The following is a 21,645-nucleotide window of genomic DNA, read 5'->3' as shown; positions in this document are numbered from 1 at the left end:
AATGCTAGTGCTTACACAAAGCACACGGCAGTCCTCACTTTCCCTCACTTTCCCTCCTCTGTGTTTACTCATTCTGTCCCCTGGAATCCTCCCGCTCTCACTGTTGCCTCCACAGTCGAGAACCCCCTGAAGCAGCACAAGCCTTTACAAGGCTCCCTAAGGGCTCTCTCTCTAGAGACAGTCTCCTCAGTATACAGCCCACTTGGCCTGGAACTTGCCATATGTAGACCATGCTTTGAACTCAAAGAGATTCACCTGCATCTGTCTCCCAAATGCGGGAATTAAAGACATGTGCCAATCCTGTAGTTTACAACAAGAATTTATGAAAAAAAGTTGGCAGAATAATTGTGAACAGAAAATTTCGATTTTTAGGTGGATTGTATTAAACATCTCAATGTATTTTTAAAATACCTTTTGGTGGGCGTGGTAGAAGCAGAGGCAGGTGAATCTCTGTGAGTTCAAGGCCAGCCTGGTCTACATAGTGAGCTTTAGGACAGCTAGGAGTATGTAGAGAGACCCTATCTATAGTGAGAATTTATAGTTATGACACCCAAAACCACAGCGAATGACTAATCCAAATGGGAAATAGCAGCTGACAAGATAACTACAACAGGCACCAGCCTGCTCTTTACTAATTAAATAGAGGTGACCGAATGACCCTGTTAGCATTAAATAGTGTCATGCTAAACACATCGAAGTATAGAAGCTTACTCGAACAGAAATAAAAAGATATCTCTTACCTATCTCACAGGAAAGAAAAACTAAAATCTTACACATGTGCAGTGGCAAGGCCAGCGGCCATGCAGTCAATAAGAAGTTGCAGATGCTGACATGCTCTGTTTATGTTCCTGTTCTCCATGCTTACAGTTTAAGTAAGAGACGTTTGCCCTGACTCTCACTGTCAACAACAGTCAATGTAAGGAAGAAATTTCCCTATGACATGAGTATTAGCGAGTGAAGGTTTCAACAACCTTCACAGCAAACAACCATCAGGAAGAAGAAAGGATACCAGAGATGGCACACAGCTCACTTAGGAGCTCTCAGATGGTCTGGGTGCCAGTGTTCGCTTAAGGTGACACACACACACACACACACACACACACACACACACACACACACACACGCACTGATGGTTATGGTGTATGTGGGAAATTACCTTGCTGTGAAATACTGTGACAGCTACTGCACAGATAGTTCAGTGGTGGGGCACTTCCCTATGTTTGATTCCCTGGTACTATAAAACCAAGTAATTCCGAAGCCCTGTAAGAGCAGACTGCCCAGGGAGCAGACTGTAGACCTCCCTGCACAACCTGCATTACTTCAACTGTGAGACAGAGATTGTAACTTTTTGCCTGTAAGTCCTGAGTTCTATCTAACGCAGCTTGTGGTAAAAGCGTCTCCTCCCAGCTAAGCCCGTGGTAACTAACACACCAAGTAACACTTGAAGGCACAATTGAGCACACAAAGAGCTCTGGAGTGGGTTAATTTGCTGTCAGACCTGGGCCTTTCTATAGTGCATTTCAAGCCTAGCAACATCTTAAGAGCTCCGTCTTTTGATATTTCCCCCCATGTTGTTCCTTGAACACAAGAGACTGAGTGGCAGAAGATTACTAATTGAAAACCGAGAGAAACAGTAATTAAAACCCAAGACTGAAGACGCAGCAATTAAGGCCTCAGCAAATTACCTGCTTTGTATGCTCTCCGTCCTCAAAGTCGTCTGGGAACTTGGGTGACGTGGGCTAAAAGAGTATTATATTCAAATCAGCAAGCGCTTGGCAGGTTGCCACAGGCAAAGCTTTTATTCAGCACAGTAAGATAACCAAAGAGCAAATTAAGATTTGCTAACAAGACAACGTCTCCACGCCCTGTGCTCACTATGCAGTACAGTCTATTAACACAGACATTACCCAAGTGACGGCCTCCGTTATGCAAATCACCTCCTTTAAGTTTAAATAAAAGATAATTTCAATAAGAGATTTTTGCCATGACTATAATTGTCAATAAAAGTCGGCATAAGGAATAAATTAAATGTAAGGGTTTCACATAAACACAAAGCAATTTAGTGAAGCACATGGTGAAAAGAGGTGAGATTCCATGAAAGCATCGGCCTAAGAGGAAAACTGGGAGGTGGAAGGTCACGGGTGTCCTCAGACACAGCCAAGCCAGAGGCCAGAAGACTCAGAAGCAAACAAACTAAAAAGAATGGGCAAATCCAAATCCCACTCATTCCTCCAAGCCCCTGTTTTTCTGATAAGCAGGACCTCAGCTACAAGATTAACTGACAGTTTATAAATTCCTGAAATGAAAAAACAAGATTACAGAAAGGGACGCCCTCAAGGACATCCTCATCCAGACCCATCCCAGCTAAGGTGAGTGGCAGAATCATTTTCGGTTCATCTATGCCTTATCACCTGCTACCCACATGCTGCTGTCAAGGTATCCTCAGAGCATCCACAGTGTGTGCACTGCTGTGGTCTATTAGTGTGCCGTGTGGACAGGGTCTTGCTGATGCATAGTCCAGGCTGGCCTTGAACTCGTGCTCCTTCTCTCTTATACGCAGGGACTGTAGGCATGCCCCACCAGGCCTGGCTTGATATATGTGATTTAACTTAACAAGCACTTAGGCTTGCTGTTGCTCCCTAAGGATGAGAAAGGCTCTCCAGACCTCTGGCTCACGAATAACAGTTCAGATTGCCCAGACTTTACTTTCCACTTTCTTAATGCCCCGTTGTCATGGGAACCCTTGACTGGGCCCCCTGTAACACTCATCCCTATGAGCACAAACAGCAACTGAGGCAAGGGTTTATTCCAAGCACAGGAGTGGGAATTTCACTGGGGAAAAGCAGCTCAAGTGACTGAGAGCCACACATGTGGCAGGTTCAGCAGATTCTCTACCCCAGAGGTCTGACTCCAGACTTCAGATCCATTTCAACTTCTGGTCATTGAGATTTGCTTTAGGCATTACAAAACCAGATCCATTCAATATAAACCTTTATGTTTTGGAGGGGGTAAGAAGATAAGGTCTAGAATGCCATGTAGACTAGGCTGGCTCGCCTCAAGCAAACAAAACTGTTTCTCAACACTGGGCACGTTGACAGAGGTGTGTTTTCTCACACTAGAACACAGAACAACATAGGCTGACAATCTTTAGTTACCAAAACTGCAATGTTGGCAACTCAAAGGAAGCAACCTTCCTTGTCCCAAAGACATTTCCCTGAAAGCGACAGAACTGATTATTTTACCATGAATCAGCTAATGAGAGTCACTAAAATTAGAAAAGGTAGCCAGGCTTGGTGCCATGGATCTGTAATCCAAGCCATTCAGAAGGATAAGACAGGGGGATCTCATGTTTCAGGCTAGCCTGGGCTATCAGCTAAGACCATTTTTTTTGAATCAACAATTGATAGCCTCTTCTATTTTATAAATACCAGGAAAAAGTCCTGCTTTGAGTTCTGATCTCCACACGAGACTGAGGATACTGGAAATTTATTCATCAAACATATCTGACACCCACATCTCGAAGTTGGTTGAGAACGAAAATTCTTTCTGAGGCAGTCACCATCGGGTGATACGACATCTCAAAGAGGATAATTCCCAGGCTGAAGAGATCCACTTTCTGTGGGGAAGACAGAAATTGCCTTTAGAGGGCTCTGATATCAAAGTGGCATTTCCAGGAGCTTGGGGGTTTAGTTAAGGAACTTGATGATCTGTTCTGAAACAAGGTTTTAGACCTATAATTTTAAAAGCAAATCATCCAAAATTTTCACCCAGAAATAACCATCACAGTCAAGCTAACATGACTATCTATTTACATAGTTACCATCTCTCCCTCCTTCCCTCCCTCTCTCTGGTAAGAACATTTGAGATCTAGTCATTTGCAATGTTTAAAATTATTGTACATTTTTATAAGCTGTAGCTACCCCACTGTACAGAATGTATTCACCTTCCAAGACCCTTCTTGATGCTTGCTATTTCCACTGCTTCAGCCCTTTCCCCTCCTGGGCATGCTCTACCCATGGCTTCTCAGTGCTACTGATAGGACCAAGCCTGTCACATGCCAAGCCAGTGCCCTACCAACTGAGCCATGTCCCTAGCCTTCACTTATCTTGTTCATCCTTTATTCTAAATGGCATCCGTGTGAGAGTTTCAGGATGTGGTTTGATGGTGGAGCACCTGCCTAGAATAGAGCTGGATGCCTAGAGCTGAAGGAAACAATTCTGAATGTCTGCCAGGCCCCACTACTGCCTTGCTACTCAATTCTGTTCTTCATGGGCCTCATCCCAATTTAGGACATTTCTCTTATTGCTTCCTTGCTCGTCATGGGTTCTACCGTCACTAGGTCAGCTCAGCAAGGGCTGGGAACGCAGCTGTTACTCCAGTGGCTGCCTTGCTCCCTATGAACCTGACCTGGGGAGGGGAACAGTACAGAGGTTAGCTCACACAGTCCTAATGGATGGAGGAAGTGCCAGCCTCTGCAGCAGTGCCAGCTTCAGTTGCTGCCCTTGGGCACTGCTGCATGCTCTGGCTAGAATGGCTGTTCCTACTTCAGCTGATCGATAAACCCTGTGTGACTATCTTGATGCTTCTGCTTGTAACTCACTCTGAGACACCACCTCCTCACCTCCAAACACACACACACACACACACACACACACACACACACACACACACACACACACACACAGTACCTGGTTGTACGCAGACTTGGTACTTCCTTGGACCTCAGGGCTTACATACAGAGCGGTGCCAACCATGCCAGTCAAATGGCCTATGGAGGAAAGGAGAGCATTCCAGCTGGGGACTGAGCTGTCCGTCCTTGCTGTTTCACAGTGCTCAGGACTGAACCCGGGGTCTTGGGCATGCTCGGTGAGTGGCAGTGAGCTACACCCCTAGCTCCAGCTAAAGTAAACTGAAAACCAAGGGCTTCCTCCTAACTCCTAGTTATCTTTATTTATTTGTGTGGGTGTGTGCATGCTGTGGCATGTCATGTGAGGGCCAGAGGACAACTTGTGGGAGCTCATGGATTCCTTCCACCCTCTGGACTCAAATGGCTGAACTCAGGTCATCAGGCTCAGTGGCAGGCAACTTTACCTGCTGAGTGGTGTCCTGGCCCAGAACAAAAGGGCTTCTTTAAAGCAAAGCTGGGCTGGCTCTGTTATCTGCAGTCCTGTCCCTCCCACCCCGGGGAGGAAAGTGAACACTGCACAGGTAACTGATCTGTGCCCTAGGCTGGCCACACTGCCTCACACAAAGGTCTCTGCTTACATAGAAAGGCTAGGACAAGATAGGACCCCAGAAAGGCCAGGTCTTGAGGTAACCTTACAGGACTAATTAGAGTTGGTCAAAGCACAGCTTTGGGCCCCCAGGAGACCACCATTACCATTGTTCTACTAATGATAGTGCTTGTGTTTCTTAAGAGTAATTAACATAGTAAAAGGAAAAAAACCCTTAAACTTCCATAAAAACTATTTAAACAGTAATTTCAATTTGTTTCAGAATAAAGTTTTTTATAAGTAAAAGGCAGATTTCAGGTTGAGAAGTTTTATGGTCTTCTTTTTAAACACATGGATGAAATAAAGGCTTTACCTGAAGGGTCTGACTTAATCACATGATCACCTGCTTGGTCGTCCTGTTTACCTTCAGCCTAAAACACAGGGAGTATATATTAAACCTTAGAGCATCCCATGGAAATGGCTCATATGTTTCTAAATGAAGACTGAAAAGCTAACAGGGACCTCTGAATAAGTATTACCATGCTTTTTGACTTAATGTATTTACTTATTTTTTATATTTAGTTAACTCTTTCGTGCAAAGTTCAAAGGAAACCCAGTGAAAGCAAGAGGAAGATGAATTCACTGGATGGCTCTCACAGGACATAAATATCCAGATTCTTATAGAAATCAATTCATGTTCACCCCACAAGCCCCAGGAACAGAATCTGTTCATCAGGAAGCAGAAGAGAATTAAAAACAGTGACAAACCATTGCTCTACCTTTTCTAGTGATGCAACCTCCTCCATATCACTTTTGCTATTTTGTTTTCTCTAAAGGCTGGTCACTAACCTGGCCCCGTTGTCCCTTGCTGAAGCACACACTGGGTAGTTTGCCCTCTTTCCCACACCCTAACGGTCACACTGTAAACCAAGTCTGGTGGTTTGAAGGAGATATCCTCCTGCATCTGAATACTGGTCTCTAGTTGGTGGCTATTTGGGGGAGGCCTAGGAGATGTGGCCTTGCGGGAGGAAGTTGCAGCTGGGGCAGGCTTAGAGGGTTTGAAAGACTCATCTCAGTGAGCCGTTTCCTGCTTGTTCCAGCTGCCAGCTATTCCAGCTGTGCCAGCATGGACTCTTGCCCTCTGTAACTGCCTGGGCCAGAGGGTGTTATCACAGCAGCAGAGAAGCAACCGAGCCGTCCAGAGCACGAGGACATGCTCCAGGCGCCATCACTCGCCTTCGCTTCTCCTTTGCTGCTCAGTCTTTGAAGCAGGCCCTAGAGTCCACACATTTCATAGATGAGGCATGAGTTGACAAGGCCAGGGCACACGGCAGCGATAAGGCTGTGTGCAGATTGGTGAGACTGTAGAGCCTCTCTACTTCCCAGCACCTCACTGGGTTCTTTAGTTGGGTTCTCTCTGTGTTATCTGTCTTGGTTTCAGCGCTTTTCAATACACTTTATCAGTTCTCTGTTCTGGGCAGGAGCCAGTCCTTTTTGTCCCTCTTCATTTCTTTGCTGTGCTGTGTTAGAGCCTCACTCTGTAGCCCTGCCGGCCTTAGAGCTTCTTATGCAACCTAAGCTGGTTGGGAACTTGAAATAGTCCTCCTGCCTCTGCCTTCTGAGTGCTGGGAAGATGGCACCCACCTTCAATCCCAGCTCTTTTCTGCTCCTCACTCTGCTCCTAACTTCATCTGCTAAATTAGCCTGATGGTCGTTCCTGTCATCTAAATTCATTTTCTTTCTCTGATAGTCTTGGAATGAGCTGCACTTACTACAGATCATGGAACCTAAAACCCAGCTTATGATAATTAAAAAGAGCCCTGGCACTCAAGTCTGCCCAACTTTCCAAAGACTTCCTTTTTATATGTCAGACTTTCTACACTTTACAGGTTCAGCCAGTCAGAACATGGGATGTTCAAACAACCAAGTCTGCTCACCTAGGCCCTTAGCTTCTCTGGTGATCCTTGTCCTAGTCCTCCTGGGCTCTGCCCTTGCCTTTGGCCTGCTGGCCTCCCACTGCCTGGCCTTATAGGATCCATACACAGCACACTGTTGCTATACAGTCTCTTATTTTCCTTTGGGTGATGGGGGTCTCATTATGAGGCCCGGCTGGTCTTCAACTCCTAGGTTTAACTGATGAAATGCTTCAACAGTGCCACAGCACTGGGTCTACAACACTTCCTGTTCTGCGTGGCCACACATCTCCTCCTCTCCGTACTCTCATCTCACCATTCCTTACACCGCTCATCCATTAGCTCTGTATGCTAAACCAATCTGTAACGTCAGAGCCAGTGTTTGTCCAGGACTGAGTCTCACTTTTGCAAACCAGTGGAAAGTTCCTCAGATGCAAAGCTTGTCATATGCCTCATAAGGAGACCCAACTGCCAAATTATCTCATAAAGCATCTTATGCCTTTTACCTAAACATTGTTCATCGACCAATGACTTCACGTCCCTAAGATTCAGAGCCTAAGACACACTTACTGCCTGTCCCTTCAGACTCGCCTCACAGCAGAGGGAGACATGGCAGGGCACAGGCGATCACTGTTCCATCTCTGTATTTCCAGGATTATTAAGGCACCCAGGTCATTTACAGGCATAGTCTGATTTAAAAAAAATACTCACATTGAAGGCCAGATGGTCTGTTGCCAAACCAAAATCACCTATTTTCACATGGTCATCAGAATCCAAAAAAATGTTGACAGGCTTCAAATCCCGGTGAATCATTCCCTGTTGGAAGACAATGAAGACTCCAACAACTGCTTCCCACACAGAGTGCAGCACGTTGTTTCCCGATTTTAAAGGCCGAGTGTTGTGATGACAACTGAATGAGTCTTCTCCCAGGGACTTCCTGATCCTGGGTGTCTGGTCTCTGGAATATCCTGTGACCTCTGACCTCCTCACTGTGGTCCTGAGCAGGGGCAACTCCCAGGCTCTGTTCAGCAGCTCCCTCAGAGACTCCTTACCTTCCCCTGTTCTCTGCTTAGGCCCCACTTTCCTTTCCTTCCTCTCCTGGTTTTTCTTTGCACTACTCTGTCTGCCACACTCTTGGACCTGTCCACTCATTCCAATCGCACGGACACTGACCTGTTTTGCCTCTTTCATGAGCCTTGCACACTGCTCTAACAATTCACGTTTGTGCCACCAGCTCTCAGGAGGAGCTCAATGATAACATCACAGGGACCCTGCTTTCTCCCCCTCATAAGGGCTCATCATGCTTACTGCTCCACTTAGAAGACGCTAAATGTAACAACAACTCTTCTTTGGTCTTTTTTTATAGTGTAAAGGCATATACCATATAGCAGACACTCTTCTGGCTCTGAGAACCAGAGTCCCTCTCAAGCATGGGCTTGCTGCATGTTTGTGCCTCTGTGCATGTAGGTGATGCACAGATGAGAGGTCTAATGACGCCCAGTAGAATTCCCTTTTATTTTCCACCTTGCAAATTATGCCATGTAGATTTCATGGCTTCTCAATATTAACAGGGCACACTATAACATTTTGAAGTTCCAAAAAATTTGAAGCAGAGGGAAAAAAGCCCTAACATTAGATAATTCCTTGTTTAAGATGTGAGCACTGTCTCACCCAGAAGCCAGGACTGAGAGCATTCACCTTGAACTGCCAACTTGTAGCTTTCAAATGACATTTCTACACACAGCTATGCTGAGTTACCGAGCCTCGCTGCTCTCTGCTGGGCAGCTCTCTAGTTTCTCCAGGTCCCTAGGAGGCACAGCATTAGGTCACTTAGAGCCAGGTCTGTATGCACGAACCACATTCACACTCTACACTCAACTTCATCAAAGGATCATCTGTTGGGAATTGATTCTAATGCTTTGTCCTGATCCGGCCCCCAAATTGGGAACCTGCATGTCCAAATGCTGAAGGTCCCTGTCCCCAATTGGTTTTTGATTGATTAGTAAAGAGCCAACAGCCAATGGCTGGAGGGGGGTGGGCAACTTCTAGGTTCCTGGGAGAGGAAACATAGGGTCTCTGCCAGAAGAGAGACTAGGACAGACCACACTGGGAAGGAACAGGAGGGAGTAAGGGCCAACATGTAGGTACAAGATGGAAAGCAGTCCCCAGAAAGGCTGCCCAGAAGCATCCTGGGCAGCAAAGATAAGGAGGGCACCCAGAAGGAACCAGGGCATCATATACAATATAGATTTAAGAGGTGTTAAGTCAGGACTGCCTCGGGGGAGAATGTGCTGGCTGACGGGAGGTTTAGAAATGCCCAACCATTGAGCTAGTCAAGGCATAACAAAATTAGCTGGTGTGTGTGTGTGTGTGTGTGTGTGTGTGTGTGTGTGTGTGTGTGTGTGTCTTTCATTCAGGAATCCAGAGAACTCTTGGCTGGTGCAGCACATGCGCCACCTGCCAGGAGCCAAAGCGGTTAACTAATTCACCGCTACAATCATCCTTAACACTGTACAAGTCCAAATGTTTTCCTTACAGAGGTGTGGGCAAATGTCTTATAAAGGGTCAGTGAGCAAATACTTTGGTGAACTTAGGCTATGTGGTGATAAGATACCATGACCAGCTAGGTGGCTCAGCCGGCAAAGGTCCTTGCCACAGAATCTGATAATCTGAGTAATTTTGTGGAATTCACATGGTAGAAGGAAAGAAAATTGTTCTCTGACCTCCACATGTGCACAGTGGAATTCATTGGCCCACACATGTATATACAAATAAAAAGATAATTGTAAAAAGACTATTTCATTATAACAAAGTTTCCTCCTTTGTTTTATTTTGTATGCTTGTTCTCCATTTTCTGCTTGATTTTTTTAATATAAGTTTGTATAATTTAATATAAGCCAGGGAGATGGTTCAGTAGGTAAAGTATTTGCTATGAAAGCTTGAGGACCTGAATTCAGATATTCAACACCCATGTAAAGCTGGGTACCGTGAGTGGCAGACAAATGGATCCTGAGAGCCGGCTGGGTAGCTGGTTTAGCTGAAATGTTCGGCAAGAGACCTTGTTTAATTTTACAGAAGAAAGCGTGAAATTGGGCTTAAAGTTTCAGAGGGTGAGTCTATGCCCACCAAGGCAGGGAGTATGGCAGCAGGCAGGCAGCCATGGTGCTGAAATGGCAGTAGCTGAGAGCTTGCATCCTGATCTACGAACTACAGGAAGAGAAAGCAACCTGGGAATGACACAGGCTTTTGGAACCTCAAAACATCCCTCCAGTGACACACCTCCCCTCCTAATCCTTCCCAAATAGTTCCACCAACTGGAGACCAAGATTCAAACACATGAACCTATGGGGGCCATTCTCATCCAATCCATCTATATCCACAAGCACAATTACAAGGGGAGCGTATCCCTAATTCCCACAACACATGCACAAACATTCATGCAACATAAATGCACAATTTATGTAAATAGAGGTATGGACATGAGATGATATAAAGTTTACTTTCTCATGGATATAAGCTAATCCATCCAGAATCTCTCGGAAAAGCCTCCAGAGCCGGCTGGTGTCTCGGAACAGCCCCTGGTCAATGGTGTCTCGCAGTGTGCTCTTCTCGCAGTACTCCATCTACAGGGAAGAACAAACCAAGCAGAGCCCATCACACCGAAGGCTCACAAGAAGGTGGGGAGCTGCAGTCAGTGCAATCACTCAGGCTAAAACTTATGACAGGGATTTTAAACAGTCTTGGAAAGAACGGCCTTTCTTTTTTTTTTTTTTTTTTTTTTTTTTGGTTCTTTTTTTCGGAGCTGGGGATCGAACCCAGGGCCTTGCGCTTCCTAGGTAAGCGCTCTACCACTGAGCTAAATCCCCAGCCCCGGCCTTTCTTTTTAATGCTAAAAAAATGAAACAAATGAGAGTATGAGAAAGAAAAAAAACCCATCTTGCATAAGGAACTGGCTCAATGATAGGGCACATTCCAAACATACGTGAAGCACCATCTCCAGCACCCCAAACACCCCTAAAACCAGTAGAGACAAATACACATTTAACAATAGTATTAATAACCAATAATACTGAAGAATACATTGGCACAAAAATACATAATATTAGCAGGTTATGTAACCTCCCCACTGCAGTGGGATTAAGACAAGGTCTCTGCATCCTGGCTGCTTGTTTTTAAATTCCATTTTTGTTTAAAAGCCTTGTCACAAGCATGAAAACTGAGATTTCAGTAAGATGTTATTATGTTACAAGATCGTTTCCAATCTCAAATTTCCAAGAATAGCTAATTAGCCTAATGATGTCCCTGGCTTTATTTGTACACGAATAACAAATGTTCTTTGACTCTAGAGAAAAACATCAGACGCATGGAAACATTCAGGCAGGGCTCTGTCTCAGCCTTTCCTGGTATACTGAGAGAGAAAACAGTGCAGCATTATTTAAGTCTTAGGTCAATGTGGAAACTAGCTTTTGGGTCCCAGCCAGGGCCAGAGAAGGAAATTCCTCAGGCAGAAGTGTTGCTGTTTTACACATCAGCCTTCTTCCTCATCCTCAGAATCGTCATGGCGCATTCTGAGTCACCCTCCAGGCCTCACTCAGGGCTGAGATACCAAGAGTCCCACCTACTTCACAGGACTAGAGAAAGGTCACATAGAGACAGCTTGGGCATGCCCACTCCTGCATCCAGCAGACTCAGACATGGTTGTGAGAAGTATCAATAGTTAATCTGTGGGAAACTGAGGCACAAAGGAATGAGGAACTTCATCTAAGCTCACACAATGTTGGCAGGTAGATCTAGGATGTGCACTTGCACAGCCTAGGCCCAGGGCTGCCCCATGGCGCCTTCTGATAACACTGCAAAAGGATGGGTTCCAGGCTGGGGGAGGCTCCTTTCATGCTCCAGCTTCCCTGGCCTTACTCCTCGGCAGTGCCAAGCAGGCCTCTTGTCCACAGCCTTGCACTGTATCACAAAACATGCTGCCAACAAGCAATGCGAGGGACCCATCATGGAGCTGCCCACCAGCCTCTCACCTGGATGTACAGGTAGTGCACAGCCTCGGTCGTCACTGATGGCTCAATCTCATGGCGACTGTCCTTTTCATTGCAGTCTTCATCCTGAATCAAGAGGATCACAGAACTCAAACTGAGGGCTGAAATTCAACAAGAGCGTCATCACCTTCAAGAATTGTGTCTAAGGCCCCAACCTCCTGGGCATGGCCTCCTATCACTTTAGGGGACATCAGAGCAGAGAACAACTACCATCCTTTGGAAGCTTGGGGATCTGCTGGTAAGAAGGATGGAATGAACACAGGGCAAGCCTGTGTTAACAGCTTCTTCTCACTGTCAGAAGGTTCAGTGTCCTCTGGGCTACACCCTGAACACACCTTAGCGGTCACTTATAAGTAGCAAGTGATACGCAGACCACTTCCTCACAAGGCCAACTCGCTTGTCTCCCGTGGGTAATTTTCTTTATAGTACCTTCAAAAAAAGTCTTTTCTAGGGTTGGAGAGCCCAGAAAATAGTTACTGGCTCCATGGCTTTAGAGTGCTTACTGCTCTTGCAGAAGACCTGGGCTCCATTCTCAGCACTAACATCAGGCAGTTCACAACTACCTAACTCCAGAGTTCAGGGGATCCAGTGCCCTAGAGCTCCATGGGGCAGCTCAAACGGTGTGCATAACCTCAAACAGAAGCACATACAGGTGCATTAAAATATGTTCTAGGTCTTCTGGATACACGTATTTAAGGAACAGTATTAGTTTCTGATTGTTCCAGACTTACAAGGGTTTTATTAGATTTTATTTTTTCCAGTTCTGTCTCTATGTGCATGTCTGTGTGTGGGTGTGCGCATGTGAGTGCAAGGGCCTGTGGAGGCTAGAAGAGGTCACAGGATTTCCTGAAGCTGGAGAACCAGGCAGCGGTGAGCCACCAGACAGTGCTTAGATTCAGTTCTCTGAAGAACATCACATGTTCTTAACTGCTCTCTGGTCCCCTGACTACAGTTTTTATAAGGAAGAACATTTTTTAATATTTTCCCTTTTCAAAGAAAATTAAAAAGTTCTCCTCTTGAAATAACTGGATTCAAGTACTAAATTACTTATCTTCTCTGTGGAGCGTCTGTGGAGATTATTAAGTCCTTGAGGTTCCTACCCATCAATTAGAATGCTCATGGGATGCTGTCTTTAATTGAACCAAACTGGAAGCATGAATTTGTTGCCCTTGGTAATTAAGTGCACAACTAACACTAAAGCAAATATAACTTGTGCAGTTTAGGCTATTTATGCTATTACTGTGGCTAACTTTATAATTAAAAAAGGAAAGCAAAGGAGCTTAAGTGGTTTTTAACTAACAATACTTATTAAAAACATACTGGCTAATTCATTCAAATCTTCAAATCAATTGAAATGTGTATTAAGAGGGTCTACATGTTTATATCCTGTGAGTGAACTTGTAAACACCAGAGATCATCCAGTTATCGCAGACTTGGGATACAGTAGTCAGCTCATTGTTGCTACTCTGAGCTTGAGGCACCAGCCTGCGGCTCTGATCCTGACCAGAGAAGCAAACAGGGCTACGTGGGATCTGAGGGTCCGGAGTGTTTGTCGAGCCTTTAAAACCATGAGCCATATGGAGAAATGTGCTTTATATCACCCCCCAGTACACATCCAGTAAGCATCTGGAACTGGAGTTATGGGCAACTGTGAACTGCCTGACCTGGGTCCTGGGAACTGGGCTCAGTTCCTTTTCAAGGGCACCCCATTCCCCTGACCTGTTCCCGGAAAGGACAAGTTCTATCAACTCTTACTTTTACTAAAAGTAAGGTGCATTCTGGCATTCTCTCCTCTTGTCCACAACATCAGAAATAAAATAAGGCTGGCTGTGATCCTTTCAATTACTCACCACACACTGCAGGATCATGCTACAGAGTTAAAATACTGTTCTAGAAGATGGTTTATCAAACTGAGCATCAAGATTAACTGAAGGGAAGAGGCTAACTCCACAATGAGACTGTTTAATTTGCTTTCAATCCCCATCCCCAACCACAGAAAACATTTCCCAATCCTCTATGTAACTTAAAATGATTTTTTGAATTAGATGTATTTGTATACATGTATACCTGCCTGAGTTTATGCACACCATGTGTACCGATGCCTGTGGAGGTCAGAGGACACTGGATCCCCTGGGACAGGGTTTACAGGTGTCGTGAGTTATCATGTGAATGATGGGGACCAAGCTCAGGCCTGCAAGAGCATAGTTAAGAGCTCTTAACTGCTAAGCCATCTCTCTAGCTCCTCTGTGAGACTTTCCACCATTTGAAAAAGTATGTCAATTTTCTTCTATATGTCAGTATAAAATTTATGATAAATTTATATATGTATATATCAGTATAAATTTATGATGTGAATAAAAGCCAAAAATAGGATTTATTTTATATGAATGGCTGTATTTTTAAACTGATATTCACATATCAGATTAAGGTTCCGACATTCTACCTGATGTTTATAACATTAGATGATGTCATTTCCTTATATATCATGCTCTGAATGGAACTAGGTAACTTCTACTTACATATTTACCTGATTCTGACTTTTACTGTTTTCATCTTCATTGTCAAAGATGATGTCACTGTCAGAATCTGAAGCAGGTCTTAAAAGAGGGAAATAAAGACATATTAAACCAACAAACCAACCAATCAACAAACGCCGACATTCTTTTTAGTTCACCAGAAAAGCAAAGAAGCTAGAGCATTCTCCCATGGGTGGTCTGAAGGAGGACGGCCTCCGCAGGCTTATACAGTGAATGCTTGGTCTCTGGTTGGAGATTAGGAGCCTTGCTGGAAGGCTCTTTGGGGTCTCTTCCCAGCAATAGCACGGTAACTAAGACACACCACTACCCTACAATACCAATACAGATGGGCTGTTGTTTTTTCTTTTCTGTTACCTAAACACAGCACTTTTATTTATTTATTTAAATCTTTATTTTGTATGTATGGGTGTTTTGCCATCATTGTCTGTGTGCCATGTGTAAGCTGTGCCTGTAGAGGCCAGAGGGGGCGTGTGATTCCCTGGGGCTGAAGTTACTGATGGTTAGCAGTTAGGTAGGTGCTGGGTATCGAACTCAACTCCTCTGAAAGAGCAAAAAGCTCTCTTACCCAGAGCCCTCTCTCAAGCCCCTAACAGAGAACTCTTTAAGAAGGAGTTTGATTGTTTCACAAAGTAATTAATTGTGAAGAGGTGTAATAAATTATGTCCAACTGAGTACAATGAAGTAAACTGTTAAGACAAATGACCTTGGGTCATAATTTCGTGTCTGGTGGGCAGTTAGTTATCAAGACTCTTAAGTGGTCCACAGAGTTGGAAACTGATTTAAAACAGTCACAAATTCTCTTAAATGTATCAAGATAAAGTATTGGAAATCACATCTGCTTTTCCTTTCTTCTGGCCTTGGATGTGGGTAATCTTTAAAATTCCTCTGGGTTGCAATTGGCTACTCCCCGAAAGAGGAAGTTTCTTCAGTTTGCTTCTTTCTTAGCAGGGTCAACAACACTGGGATTCTGAGTACCTCTGGTGTGAGCCTTTTATTGGGTTAGGGCCGGGGTCCTCTATCGCAAGCACTTACAGAAAGGACTGTGAGAAGACACCATCGCGCTCGTCCTCATCTTCCTCATCGCTGCTGGAGTCCTGGCCTGTGACTGGGAAACGGGCGCTGTTAGAGCGCTCTGCAGATGTGCTCCACTCCACTGAGCTGCTGAGGATGGGCGGTGGTGCTGCAGCCTCCACGCTGCCCAGTTCCTCAGTGTCGCCTGATGCTTTCCCGCCGGTGGCTGAGCTGTTCTGGGCCTGGGGTATGTAGTCTGGGGGTGGTGTCCCTGGCACCGCTGGGCGCTCATGCCGTTCGATCCAGGCGTTGTAGTAGCGTACAATGTTCTCATGGTGCAGGCGCGATAGCAGCGTCACCTCGCCCTTGATCCTGCGGAACTGCCTGCTTGCAGGGTTGATAGGGATGCGCTTCACAGCATAGCAACAGCCATCAAGCTTGTTTTGCACCTGCCGGCAGTAGGGGACAGGACCTGGTCAGATTCCTAGCCCAGAACCCTGCACACTGGCATTTTTACCGAATGGTCCCGTTTCCTCCCCAGCAGAATTTGGAGTCTGAGAACCCATAATAAAAGTTAAGAGCCACAAAGCTTGGATTTAAGCCTCGGTTGCCTCAAACAGGGAAAAAGTTCAAGAAATTCCTATGTGAGGATTCTGCTGGAAGGCCCTGGAGAGGGCATGCATTTCATCTCTCTGCTTCCTTGTTTCTTTCCCTTTTTCCTCACCCCTCCCTCTACTCTCTCTTTTTTGGGGAAATATCTCACTATGTAGCCAGGCCTGGGACTTGACATCCTTCTACTTCAGAGCTGGGATTACCAGAATACACCTTTTCTTTCGTTTTTAGGCAGGGTCTTGTTTAGCCCAAGCTAGTCTCAAACTCCCTATGGATTAAGCTAACCTTAGACTCTGCAGCCTCCTGCCTCCGTCTTTTGAGTGCTGGAATGCAGGCATGGACCACCGTGCTTGTCTTAGTCATTTATTTCTTTATCAATAAGTGTAACATTTTCTTTAAAATTAGGTTAACATTTGGAGTCATAAGTTCCATTAATTTTCATGAAAATTACTTCCTATTCTTCCATTGCTATATTTGCTAAATACATATCAAAATACATTTTAATTTTAAAGTAAAATTAATTTTCTAAAACCAGTGTTAAGTTTTTATCTGATGATTTTATTTTCTTAATCCTCAAAGTCACCAAAGATGGATGAAACTCCAGAAATTTTAACAAAGCTAAATTAATTAAAATTAAATTAAAAATTATTTTATGAAGAATTTCTAAGGCATGTAAATTTGGGGGAGATATTCCGCTTCCTTGAGACTCAGTTTTCTTACCTACATGGTGTTTATACATTTTCACTGCTAGCTGAATGGGGACACTAAGGAATAAATTCGAACATATGGAGAAAGAACTCTCTCACAGCTCCAGGGAGGTGTGCTTGACCAACAGTAGTAGAGATCACCATCAACAGAATGCTGCCCATTGATTTTTGTCACCCAACTAAGATTCAAAACGGTGATATAAAATCAAGCAATAAAAACAGGAGCACAGAGAAACAACAGAAAGTCTTCAAGGCCAGTGTGCTCGCTCACACAGCGCCCTCCCAGAAGGTTCCACTGGTTTGACTGAACTAAGGGTACCAGCTTTTCCTTCACATTTACGTAAAAAGAGTTAACGCACTGAAAACTCCTAGCAATTCATTTGTCCAGATGTGTTCAAATGGTGAAGGGCAACTGCTAAAGAAGCCTGATGGTGAAACTGGCTTCTCCACTCAGTCTGGAGAGGGGGTGAGAGCTGGGGTCTCAAGAGGAGAAAGGGGGGCCTCAGGTGAAGATGCCCTTGGTATGTACGGCAGCTCGCTAATCATCTTTAAGATCATGTAAATGAGAAAGGTTATAAGGGCCCTGTCCAAAAAAAGACAAGAAGAGAAAGAAAGAAATGAAGTTTGTTAGTGTTCAAATTCAAGAATCTAAAAAAAGACAAGGAGTTAATAAAAATGACATTGTGAATTAAACTCCTCCTAGAACTGTGAGTTTCCTTGTAGGATACCTGCTAAAGGCTGGCCTTCTTTTATTGTGGGACAATTACTTGTTTTGGCTGAGAGGCCTGCACAGTAAGAGAGACACTTCTAAAATGGAAATGTAATCCTAACACAGGGAGACGTAGGCAAGAGGGCCAGGGGCTGAGGGCCATCCTTAGCCACACTGAGTCAGAGAACAGCCTGGACTGTATAATCCTCAAAAACCTGTCGGGGATAGCTCACGTGTAGAGTGTTTGCCAAGCACACACGAACCCCGGGTTTGATCTCAGCACAGCATGAAACAGGCCTGGGAATAATGGCTTGAAGTCCCAGTACTCAGGGGTCAGAAGAAAGAAGAGGAATCAAGGCCTTGTGTTTTCTAGGCCAGGCCAGGTAACATGAAACCTTGACCCAAAACAAACAAGCAAACAAACAAAACCCAACGAAACAAAACCCTCCAAAACACACAAAAATCAACAGCAAACTCGAGTGACACCTGCTTTCCTATACACTTGGAATTACACACACACACACACACACACACACACACACACACACACACACACACACACACACACACAAACACACACATACACACACACACCCAAAAGAGAGAGGTCATATTCATATGTAAACAAAGGCATGTACCTCAGCTGTTCTTCTTACTTTTTAATCTGCATGTCCAGTGGGTTATAAAACATTGAAACAGCAGAAGCCTCTTCCTATATTACATACTAAAATTTACCCAGATCAAGGGAGCGGAGTCCTAGCGGCGGCAGACTGTAAAATATCTCTTAATCTTCCATCCTCCTAAGCTAGAAAGTGAGAGCCATAAGACGGTCTCCCAGCAGGAGTGCTTATCTCTCTTCTAACTTTGGAATCCTTTCCTCTATGACGACCCCAACAACGGGGAGGGTGGAAAAGACAACTCTCTTCCTGATCGAAAGAAGCACCGGAAAGTGTTCTTCAGGCAGAGACCTTGACCACTGACGATGATTACAATCATGGTTTTCTTTTTTTCTTCATGTCAGTGTTCTGAGCCAACCAAAGACATAGGAACAGTGTATTCTTAATATTCTTAATGGGTCCAGAGTAGCATTAAAGAAAGCCTTTAGCTCCAGGAGGTAAAGGTGCTCACAGCTTCTAAGAGTCTTATTCACTTCCCTTTCCTCTCTCAAGATGGAATGGAAACTAAGCCTGAGGCCATGGGAGTGAAAGAGAAAGGGGCTGGGAACAACCCTGTCATACCTTGATGACAGCTCCAAAAGCTCCTTTCCCCAGAAGCTGTAGTTCTTCAAACTCAATGAAGTATCGAGAGAACTGTCTCTGTGTCTCAGTGAAGAACGCAGCGCTGGGCAGCTGGTTGCTGGGGATGATGGTCTCGATGTAATCTTGTCCCCCAGAATCTAGAATAAAGCAGAAGCATTAGGAATCAGAGGGCTGGGCTGAGAGATGGCTCAATTGTGATAAGGGCTCATACTGCCTCTGCAGACTGGAGTTTGATGGTTCCCAGCACCCACAGTGGGCAGCTTACAACTACCTGTAACTCAGCTCTAGGGAGTCTAGTGGCCTCTTTTGGCCTCTCTGGGCACTGCATCCACATGTGCACACATAACCCCCTCCCCCACATGTACACATAATTAAGAATTAACAACAACAACAAAGCAGACAGCTCACAGGAGCCAACAACGTAAGTATGAGAGGAAGGGGCCCCAACTAGTGGTCTGAAAAAGCACTTCGTATCCTTTGACATCTTTTCTCACCTGGTCATCTTTAAAACAGGCAGGAATCTACAGTTAGCCCATTCTACAGGCAATGGTTCAGGGATGGAGAGAAACTGAACTAGGCAGCTGGAGCCCAAACTCAGGTTTCCTGTCCACTCCAAGCTCTTCTAATATAATGTGGCAATGTGGGTAACACAAGAAGGGGATGCCCGACCACTTTGTTGGGATGATGTCACAGGTGAGGCAGGTACAGGATAGAATGAGGGCTGTCATTGGATGAGAAGGAAGGATGGGTGGGAGAAAAGTTTGAAGGAAGAGGAGGAGACAGCAGAGTAGCCGAGAGACTACATGGAGGCTGACATTAAGATTCCACGCTGTACCCTTACAGGTTGTTATGAATGTTCATAAGGGATGGATGTGTACAGGGCTGTGTATGTTTAGGTGGGCAATTATATCTTATCAATTGGATCAAAAGTTATTGTGTGGTCTTTCATGTAGCAATTTAAGTGTAAGAAAGTGTGCGGAGGCTAGAGACACTGGGCCACCTTGGAATTGGGATGTGTGCTTCTGGCGAGATATCTACCAGATATCTTGGGGCACTGCGGTGACGGACCTAGTGGGGGATAAAAGAGTTCTTATTTTTAATAATTTTACAATAACACCACTTCATCAATAGAGGTTAGAACTAGGGTTGCAAAGCAGTCCTGTACACACAAGGCCTGCACACAAAGGATTAAGTGAGGCCTGGCATAGGCAAAGAAATAATTTAGGCAGACACTCTCAGTTTCAGGCTTTGTGTTTTCATAGCAACAATAAAAAAGTCAAGTGTGTAGGGCATGCCTGTAATCTTAGCACTCAGGAGGCAGAGGCAGGAGGACCAAGAGGTCTAGCCTGGACTACACAGTGGGACCCTATCAAAAACAATGAAAGGCAGGCAGGCAATAACTCACCTTCAGGACTCTGCTCCACCAAAGGCATTTTTGGCTGAGGGTTTATAAAGCTGTGTTTCAGCAACTGTTGAGGGCTCCACCTTTCCTTGTCGTCCAGGCAAACACACCTCGGAGGGGGAGGGAGAATCTCAGTGTGTACAACGTAAATGCCTTTCTGGTTCATCTACCCAGTTATCTATGACTCTGCTTTTCTTTTTAAATACACATTAGCAAATTCATGTTACTTTTGGAAGAAAATTTACTTAAAAATGAATTTAAATGAATAAACACCACTTTACGGTTGGCATGTTCTACAGTAGACTGGATTCAAGTTGAAAAGAGGAAAGAAAAACCAACTACACTTTGTTAACTACAGAGGGACAAATGATTTGAAATGCTCTCAGGCCATAGAAACCAGCTTTGAATTGCCACTTCCATTAGCCGCTTAGTAGCCTGCCCTGCTGAACCTCGACTGTCGAGGACCCGACATAAATCTGACTTCCAAGACAGCGGTCTTGAACCTGAGGATCTGAACCACAACGTCAAAGCCCCAAGGCCAGTCTGCTCTGCCTGCCAGGTGACAGGCCAGCCTGCTCTGCCTGTGAGGTGAGTGAAAGGCCAGCTACAACCACAAAGTGAGACCCTGCCTCAAAGGGATGAATAAATAAATGATAGAGTTCTCTCTCGCCTGCCGTCCCTCTTTCCTTTGGTTTTTGTTTTGTTTTGTTTTGTTCTCTTTTGAAACAGGGTTTCTCTCTGTGTAGCCCTGGCTATCCTAGAACTTGCTCTGGCTTGAACTCAGTGAAATCCACTTGCTGCTGCCTTCCAGCACCCAGCTATCTCGTAATTTCTTTTTTTTTTTGGTTCTTTTTTTTTTCGGAGCTGAGCTCTACCGCTGAGCTAAATCCCCAGCCCCCTCGTAATTTCTTAATGTGCATCACTACAAACCCTTTCCTCTCTGATACTGTCTACAAGTGCACAGCAACCCACCATAATGCTATGGAGGATACTGAGTTTATTTGCCTTTAGCCACGGCCCTTCAGCCATGTCTTAAAATCTCATGTCAAAATAAATATGCCAATAAACATCCTTCTAAACTCCTACATCAGCTTGGACCCACTGGGATTTCCTAATACATTCTCTAGTTTGATTGGGGTTATTTCCAGTTTTACATACCCACTGTACTGACCATGCCTACACATGTTCTGTTAAGTTCTAAAGTGCACTGTCATCTCTGAGTCTACCACCGTGGCAT

At 44.8% G+C, this 21,645-nt stretch overlaps 1 protein-coding gene across 1 annotated transcript in view; it reads right to left on the bottom strand.

Annotated features, from left to right (window-relative positions):
• The window catches only part of Eif2ak4 (eukaryotic translation initiation factor 2 alpha kinase 4), an 85,368-nt gene that overhangs the window by 27,288 nt on the left and 36,435 nt on the right, over positions 1 to 21,645 (bottom strand). The window contains exons 10-20 of the mRNA NM_001105744.2: positions 20,412 to 20,518; positions 18,986 to 19,143; positions 15,741 to 16,168; positions 14,699 to 14,768; positions 12,154 to 12,237; positions 10,627 to 10,749; positions 7,838 to 7,942; positions 5,587 to 5,644; positions 4,689 to 4,768; positions 3,515 to 3,616; positions 1,686 to 1,739 (exon numbers count right to left, since the gene is read on the bottom strand). Coding sequence (NP_001099214.2) covers positions 1,686 to 1,739; positions 3,515 to 3,616; positions 4,689 to 4,768; positions 5,587 to 5,644; positions 7,838 to 7,942; positions 10,627 to 10,749; positions 12,154 to 12,237; positions 14,699 to 14,768; positions 15,741 to 16,168; positions 18,986 to 19,143; positions 20,412 to 20,518 — 1,369 coding nt within the window. The remainder of the gene's footprint in view (positions 1 to 1,685; positions 1,740 to 3,514; positions 3,617 to 4,688; positions 4,769 to 5,586; positions 5,645 to 7,837; positions 7,943 to 10,626; positions 10,750 to 12,153; positions 12,238 to 14,698; positions 14,769 to 15,740; positions 16,169 to 18,985; positions 19,144 to 20,411; positions 20,519 to 21,645) is intronic.

This window comes from Rattus norvegicus, chromosome 3 (assembly GCF_036323735.1).
Source record: "Rattus norvegicus strain BN/NHsdMcwi chromosome 3, GRCr8, whole genome shotgun sequence".
Lineage (NCBI taxonomy): Eukaryota > Metazoa > Chordata > Mammalia > Rodentia > Muridae > Rattus > Rattus norvegicus.
This window is presented reverse-complemented; position numbering and strand designations above follow the sequence as displayed.